Source organism: Limulus polyphemus, unplaced genomic scaffold (assembly GCF_000517525.1).
Source record: "Limulus polyphemus unplaced genomic scaffold, Limulus_polyphemus-2.1.2 Scaffold1285, whole genome shotgun sequence".
NCBI lineage: Eukaryota > Metazoa > Arthropoda > Merostomata > Xiphosura > Limulidae > Limulus > Limulus polyphemus.
The window spans coordinates 154,351-163,569 of record NW_013666895.1 but is presented as its reverse complement, the minus strand read 5'-3'; the positions used below and the strand labels follow the sequence as shown (position 1 = coordinate 163,569).

Here is a 9,219-nt window from a genome sequence, read left to right as displayed (position 1 = left end):
TTATAAATATATCAATTCATGTGAATATGACTGAAAAATGTCATTTTTTCTGAAAAGGTGGTGTCTATTTACTTGTGACCATGCTGTGTATAAGTAGTAGTTCTACAGTACTAGTACTCAAGCTCCAAACAAGTAACATCTCATCCTAGCTGTCATTCATCTATAAGTTGTAGTTCTATACAACTAGTACTCAAGCTCCAAACAAGTAACATCTCATCCTAGCTGTCATTCATCTATAAGTTGTAGTTCTATACAACTAGTACTCAAGCTCCAAACAAGTAACATCTCATCCTAGCTGTCATTCATCTATAAGTTGCAGTTCTATGCTACTAGCATTTAAGCTAGAAACAAACAACATCTCTTCCTGATTGTCACAGCTCATCTGTATGGAATAATTCTAAGCTACTCAATCCAAACAACTTTAAAGTTGTCAATGGCAATGCATATAGAATAGCTGTAGGTAACTTCTACCAAAGTCCTAAGGAAACCTAATATCTTTAAAGCAGTTTTCCTAGTTGTGAGTCACTACTGGTTAGTACTGAAAATGAGCTTATGGGTAAAAAAATCATAAGTTCATGATTGTTTTAATGTTTTATGAGAAATATTAACAACAGTACTTACAAACGCTGAAGTGATGACAAACCTCTAAACATTCCTGGTGTTATGGTTCCAATTTTATTGTCCGAGAGATCCCTAATGAGAATATTATATGGTTAATGTCAAATATGGCCTTCCACAAAATTTCAATTTGCTTATGTTAAAGATAAAATGCTACCAAAAAGTTTAAACTGGAACTTTTATTAATATAGATATAAGTACTCTTTAGTTAAAACTAACATAAAATATTACAAATGCCTGAAAGTTACTCTTAGCATTTCAGAATGTTATGTTTATTTTATAAATTTCTAATGTATATAATACTTTTTCAGTTTTTGTCTAATTTTGACCAGTCTCCTATTAATTTCCAAACTAGTGTATAACAAATAAAACTAAGCATGGAATTTGCACAATAAAAAGGATGATACTTAAGACATGGCCAAGCTTAAAGAATTGTTTGTTTGATGTTGCCTACTCACCCCTTTGAGGTATGGATAGGTAGGTAAGCTATATTTTTTCCCCTCAGGTTGCCAGCAGTAACTGGAACGTTTTAATAAAGAAGTCAGAAATGGTGCATTCTCAAAGCTTAAATGATTATGCAGGAATTTGTAGTATCAGTGACACTACATGCAGGAATTTGTAGTATCAGTGACACTACAGCATAACATTATATTACTTCTCTGGAAAGACAGCAACTAGCAACGCCTTTACTCTGTATGCTGGGAAACGTTTCAAATGGTTACATTCACTGTGTATATCCTTGTGCACATTTACAGGAAGTGTACTGCCGATGCATGTAAACAATCGCATAAGCAGCCGATATGTTTTGTGTAAAATGTTTGTTGATTTATAAATATTTTAAAGATGATCCTAAGATGACAAGTAACGTTCAGAAAACTAAAGAACAAAAAGGTTATGTGATGAAATGACCAGACAGGTAAAAGAAAGAGGTGGATCAAATTGTTAAAAAACTTTTTGAGTCAGGCCATTTTTTGTGGGTCAGCCACCAACATCAAACAAACAGAATTATATTTTTGGCCTAAACAACATTGTTTATTTACAACAAATGGGAACACAGATAAACGTTTTGGGATTCTACAAATATAATTGTTAAAAACAAAAAAATCAAAAATCAATTTTTCATAATCGCTATTAATTAATTCTAGTTTGGTCCCATTCTGGGATTAAATAACATTTTTCAACCCCAAAACTCATTTTTGACACATGCATGTTACCTTCCTGTGCTACGCCAATTGCTTTGTTTTACTCAAATGGATAAAATGCTTAAAAGTATTGGATAATGTTATTCCAAAACTGACTTAATGTGTCCTAATACTACTGCATTGTTTGTCCGTTGGTCACATTTGGCACTGTATTCACACAGGAAAATTATATAGTTCCTGTAACTTTTTTCTAAAGAAATCCGTTTAAAAGATGAATTTTTAATTGTTTTAATATTTGTTAATAATAAACTAATTCAGTTTTAAAACAATACATACATGAATTTTCAGCTTGAAATTTTCTGATCTACATCATTCTTTTATGTTATTTTTCCATTACAACCATAATCCCAACATGTTTGGGGTTGGCTAGTATTTTGTAAGCCAATAATATTTACACCCAGATGGCTGGTCCAGTTGGTAACCATACAGAACAAGAATGTTCAGTGATGGGGATTCAAATTTGCAACCTGCAGATCACAAATCAAGTACCCTAACCACAAGGCCCAACATCATTATTGTAACAAGAAACAGCCAACATCCTGTGAAAATTATTCATTTCCTTAACATTTCACCTTAGGACTTTATCAACAGGTAGATACCCTATTGAACACAAGCCGAGTCTTAACAGAAGCTGTTTGTCATATTAATAATGGGCTTGTATTCAGTAGGGTATCTACTTCTTGATAAAGTCCTAAGGTGAAATGTTAAGGAAATAAAGAATTTTCACTGGATGCTGGCTGTTTCTCTTCATTAAACATATTTGCACTCTAGTGTGCACTACAATACCTGAATTCTAACATCATTATAGCATCCATACAAGTTGAATTACTTGGGCAAAAGAAATAAATAAATATTTAACAAATAATACAAGAGTCAACTGCTTACATTCAGTTCTAACTAATTAAAACAAATTTAACTGTGTTTTGCAAGACAGACCTTAGAAACCTTATGCCCTCAAAGAAACTACATGAATATCAAACATATGAGCAATCAAATGAAAATGAAAAAGAATTTTTAAAATGATAACTTACAAACTCTCTAGAGATGTTAAGTTCTCAAATGCTCCATCTTCTATAACTCTGATTTGATTCTTTTTAAGGACTCTGAAAAATAAACCATGTGCTTTCAAAAACAACATTTCAACTTTGATACCTATCATAGTCAAAAAAGCACACTGAATTCTAACTGTAATGATGTGGTATTCAGGTATGCTGAGTTCTAACAGGTTAGCTACACATAATTTTCAATACATGATAGATTCTAGGATTAGTAAGCAGAAAATAAATTAAAAGTGAACAGCAAAGGAAAGTAAACATTTTTACTATAAATTTTTAGGGTGATAAATCACCAACCCATACTAACTTGTACATGTGTCTGTACCTCTCGACTTAAGTACAGTCCAATGATATCAAAACATGGTCATACAAAGAATAATCTCTTACAGATTGTTTTGTTTTAGAATTTTGAACAAAACCACACAAGAGCTATCTGTGAATATCTGTCTCTAATTTTGAAGTGACAAGCAAGATGGAAGTCAGTTAGTTAATAGCATTCACAACCAACTCTTGGACAGAAAAGAGGATTCAAAGTCAAAGAGAAGCAATGGATGGATCATTAGAAACCGAACTAGCCTGATTGAATTTTGGCCTCAGTTTTATGAATAAGTAAGCTCTCTTTTATAAGAAGGCTCCCAAGGCCTAAGATACGGTACTTCGGCTTTCGGTAACGCATTCAACTTGCCAGACTGCCGAGTATCAAGTGAAAATTGAAATACCAATTAGGCGATTACCGACGCTAATTGCATTAAGCGCTCTGATTGGTCAAGCGCATTGCACATTTGAATCCAAGGCAAGCATTCAAAAACTATTTTTTATTTGTTAAAGTTAGGTCTGAAATGGCCTTATTCTGCTCCACATCAAACAGGGATTGTCGTGTATTTACATGATTTTTCACTCTCATCCATTACTATAATTTATTTTTTTATTATTTAGGGAGCATTATAAATAGTTATGTTTTTAAAAGAAAAGAAAAAAAAACTACTATTGTTATAAACAACACATTCAACTGAACTAAACTATGCATGCCTATTTAAATATATTTACACATGGCTTGTGTATATCGTATATATACATATATATTATTCATACCTTCGGTGTATAGGACGCAAGCAGATTTTGACATCAAATTTTGGGGTAAAAAGTGCATCTTATACACCGAAAAATACGGTAGTTACAAAGCTTTCCTGTAAGACTTATGTTTATTGTACTCTTCTCTTCCTTCACTTCAAAATATACACTTTTTTCCAGGTTCTATGACATATATTTTAATTATCTAAACCATTATTTGACAAAAGCCTGTGTGTGTGTGTCTTCTCTTAGCAGGCAAACCATTGGACTAGTTGTCCCCAAGCTTAGTAAGCACCCTTAGTGCTCCCCTGGGAGTGACACAGAGTGATTGGCATTTTGGATCTGTCCCTATGTCATTCCAGGGGTTTCTATATGTTCCCTGTGCATTGTGTCCACTTATAACTGGTGAATTACTGGGACCAATAGTCACATAACATGAAAAGTGAGAAACAATTAACATTCAGATCTGGCTCCTCTATGTCCTCTTGGAAGCTCCTAAGTCTTCACCATGAGGTGAACAGGTACACCAATTAGTAAAATATTATGCATGTATATTTCAAGCAAGTGCTTCTAGGTAGCAAACAGGAAAACATCACTTCACAAAAACACATAAAATGTTGAATCATAACCAAACTGTTCTACTTTACAACCACATCTATACTCAAACAAAATAAAACTGCTACACACAAAAAACAACAAATAAGTAAATATAGTTATAAATGAGCCATTCATGTTTAATATTGATTCAAAAACTACTGGAAAATAATGATTAAACAGTGTTACAAAATCATTTTGTAACATTCTCCTGTTTCCGATTTTTATTAAAAGATTTTTTTAGTTATATTTCGAAAATGTATATCCATCTACCCATCACTGAAATTACGAGGAAAATTTAATAGATGCAGACCAACAAAAAACATTCTCTATATTGCTGTATTTGCACATAATATGTAGAGTGTATGCCATTAATTCAACTCAAGATCAAGGAAGCAATAGAGATTCTGCTAATAAAGAGAGAATAATGCATTTTATTACCTTGACTATGAATTTTAGTAACACACACGACTACAATTCTTCACCATTTCAATTGAGTTGACAAAGACCTAATGACTAAATTAAACCTACAGATTGAAATTAGCATAGAACTAAAAAAGGCTGACTAAATTAATATTAAAAAAGAAGAAAAAAGGGGAAAACACGTTTTTTTTGGGGGGGGGGGGACTAACTATTTGATCTGATGTAATGTAGGCAGTTTTTCTTACACTGTTCTTGAATTTTGGCTGTTATAGTTCTAGACTAATATCTTACAAATCAGATCATTTTCCTAATAAGTTAGATTTCATTTGTAAAAGGTATATGGTTTTCGATAAAAGCGGCACCTATTGATCAAACAGGGAATTAAGTTAATTTTTTATTTGATATATGTGTAATGCTGTGCCTTTCTGGATCATCTCACACGTCTTTTATTAACCTTTTCGGCGATATTCCATTAAAAGAAAACACTGTTCAGTGTTAAACTTTTCGAGATAAAACCTCTCGCTGTTATCTCTTTCAGCATTTTTTTTGTACTATATGATTTTCGGTTTTAAACATTTTCAGAACATTTCCTGTCGATGACACTCATGTTTCTGAGTTTTCGTTCGGAATGCGGCTTTTCCAAGTTAATCCAATCAATTCGGTTTTATTACAGTGCCCCCCCCCCCCAACACACACGCCGATAAAACATCACAGCCCAACCACACACGCTTCCGCGCATTTACATAGAACCACATTGCAAAGCTAAAAGATTTACTTACATATATAACGTCACATAATTAACCTTTGCCATTACTCAATTTTTACCAGCGAAAGAGGACCTACTTTCTAAAAATAACCAAGTAACTGGGCCTCCTTAGAACTTTTAGTGGTATATTTCCTGGCCTATTTCATAATCTTACTTCTGGTTTATAATTCTATTAATGTTACTTGAACGAAGAAGTCTACTGTACTTTCAAGTAAATATACGTTCAATAACCAAACAGTCCCAATTAGACTGTGACATGTTCGAAAATGAATTCAATTACTTTCCTCGAAATCTTGCTATTACATTAAGCAATAAAAGTACTATCCCATAGATGGTTTTGTTAAATGTCATCAATAGTTTTGTGCCAGTATTTTTACTGTATTTTCTTTATATTATCTTACATAAATTCACACATGTGCTGAAACAATATTTAGAAGCGGGTTACTACAAATATCACTCTCACGTGAAGAAAACGAGCTGTTTGTGGCGTTTCAGTTCTTGTGGTTCTATTTGCGGAGGACGGAGGGGAAGATAAAAAAGTTTAAAATAAATAAATATCTGTTCTTGTGAACTTGCTCACATTAGTTAAGCAAAAAGAAACTAACATTAGACGAACTACATGTTACATGTCCAAATAAAATTCAAAAATGAACAGGCGAACTACAAGCTACATGTCCAAGTATGTTTAACAATGAATTTCACTAATGTGAAAAAGAAGAAAGAAATGATGAGACTTTTATTTTGGGATATTTCGTTTTCTTGTAACTACTTAGGTCATAACGAAATCGTATTTCAGTAAAATACTATTTTTTTTCTCGAAGATGTCAATTTTATGCTATTAGTCACAACTAATTACAAGAGATTAATAACACCTCCTCATCTTATATCATGCGATATCTACAAAATATCCCTATCACAATTTCAACATCCACATAATTTATTATAGGTTTTATTTTCTAATCAACTGAAGTATGTCATGTTCAACACCAGCAACAAATGTTTTACTTTCAACGAACCCTATTATTTAAAGTCACTATTTGACAAACAATATCTGGTGTATTTACGTTTACGTGTATGTACACTAGTTCCACTCTCCCAAGATTAGATAGCAGATAATACTATGTCTGGCTGGTGATAGACACATATTTATGTCGGCTGTCTATAAAACTCTCGGCCCACTACACACGATGTCAACACTGCTTACAGGCTACGACAGTTAAAGTAAACAGACACTGTACATGTGTCTTCCGCCATTAAGGCGAAACTCGAAGTGTGCGTAAAGTTCACGCTTTGAGATTCTGTAGATATCATGATCTTTGGTTATCAATATTAGAAGGGTACGTACATTAACAGCGGTATATTATCTTCCCACTTTTAATTCGCCGTTGTCAATAACATTATAGCTGAAGCTTCACGAGATGCTAAAACCCAGAATGTGACTGTGTGAGTCTGTACATATCGTGGATAAAATCCTGCATACTGTTTCATCAGACTGAACAAATAGATTCACATATGCATTTTTTTAACATATATTTGCCCGAGATGACTGTTTTCGTCAATTTGACTGGTCATTTTGAACAAAATACTGATCAAATTGATCATGATGAAAACAACAAAAATTACTAGTTGAACAGAAAATGATTATAATTGCCTTGATCTAGCATAAGTTAGTTAAATACACCTGACTGGATATCTTGGCCAAACTGTTATTTTGAGCAGAAGCTGTTTGCAAAATTACGATGCTACACACTTGGATCGGCACATCATACAAAACGGGTGAAAACGTGCGTGTCTGCATTTTCTAAAGGAAATCGGGTCACGCTTATCGCTAATAAGTTATTTTTAATAATTTAAACAAATACTGAAAAAGCAAAAACAACCCTTTCCAAACTCACCGAAGATGTGTTCAAAATGATGTTTTATTGATTAACGAAACAGTTTTAAATTCACGGCAGCTAAAAATAATTTCCGTCGATCTTATCATAATTCTAAAAGCGTTAAAATACGCCATTGTCTCCATGGTAATATGCCATTGTCTCCATGGTTTAGATTAGGTCTATTAAAAGATATTCTACCTCCTACCGCCTTATCATTTGAATTCGAATAAAATTCGTTGATCAATGTAATATATTAAAATGTATATGTATAGCAACATAATGCATGCTGAGTAAGTTTATATATTTTTGCTTGATGATGTTAACCATCAAATTATTGAATTGTTTTCGAATGCTTTCACTATTGGTGGGGGGTCGTATATTCCATCAAACTGAGCAATTGCCAAGAACTTAAATAGATCGGGGTGAAATCACTAATTTTCTCAAAGGAAAACCAGATACAATCAGCGTATTAATTGAATTCTGATGTCCTTTCTTATTCAATGTGTAAGTCCCATGTTATAAGTTATAGATCCGCGAACAGGATGGTGGATAAATAAATTAGAAAAGTGTTTGAAAAGCCATATAGAGCCTACAGATAATTCGTGGGTTAAACTGTGCTTCTAAACTTTATCAACATCTATGGAAGTTCGATGGGCTGATCCTTGTACAGCATCATATAACCTATGACTGATCATTGTACATTATAATGTAACCTATGGCTGATCACTGTACATTATAATGTAACCTATGGCTGATCCTTGTACAGTAGAATATAACCTATGACTGATCATTGTGCAGTAGAATATAACCTATGGCTGATCATTGTACAATATAATATAACCTATGGCTGATCATTGTACAGTATAATATAACCTATGACTGATCATTGTACATTATAATGTAACCTATGGCTGATCATTGTACATTATAATGTAACCTATGGCTGATCATTGTACAGTATACTATAACCTATGGCTGATCATTGTACAGCATCATATAACCTATGACTGATCATTGTACATTATAATGTAACCTATGGCTGATCATTGTACAGTATAATATAACCTATGGCTGATCATTGTACAGTATAATATAACCTATGGATGATCATTGTACAATATAATATAACCTATGGCTGATCCTTGTACAGCATCATATAACGTATGACTGATTATTGTACATTATAATGTAACCTATGGCTGATTATTGTACAGTATAATATAACCTATGGCTGATCCTTGTACAGCATCATATAAAACGTATGACTGATTATTGTACATTATAATGTAACCTATGGCTGATTTTTGTACATTATAATGTAACCTATGACTGATCATTGTACAGTAGAATATAACCTATGGGTGATCCTTGTACAGTATAATATAACCTATGACTGATCATTGTACAGTATAATATAACCTATGGCTGATCCTTGTAGAGTATAATATAACCTACGGCTGATCCTTGTACAGTATAATATAACCTATGACTGATCATTGTACAGTATAATATAACCTATTACTGATCATTGTACAGTATCATATAACCTATTACTGATCATTGTACAGTATCATATAACCTATGACTGATCCTTGTACAGTATCATATAACCT

At 32.9% G+C, this 9,219-nt stretch overlaps 1 protein-coding gene across 2 annotated transcripts in view; it reads right to left on the bottom strand.

Moving 5' to 3' along the window:
- The window catches only part of LOC106462933 (adhesion G protein-coupled receptor A3-like), a 114,698-nt gene that overhangs the window by 48,710 nt on the left and 56,769 nt on the right, over positions 1-9,219 (bottom strand). For both annotated transcript variants that reach the window (XM_022390336.1, XM_013922901.2), the window contains exons 3-4: positions 2,852-2,923; positions 622-693 (exon numbers count right to left, since the gene is read on the bottom strand). In XM_022390336.1, the coding sequence (XP_022246044.1) occupies positions 622-693; positions 2,852-2,923 (144 nt within the window). The remainder of the gene's footprint in view (positions 1-621; positions 694-2,851; positions 2,924-9,219) is intronic.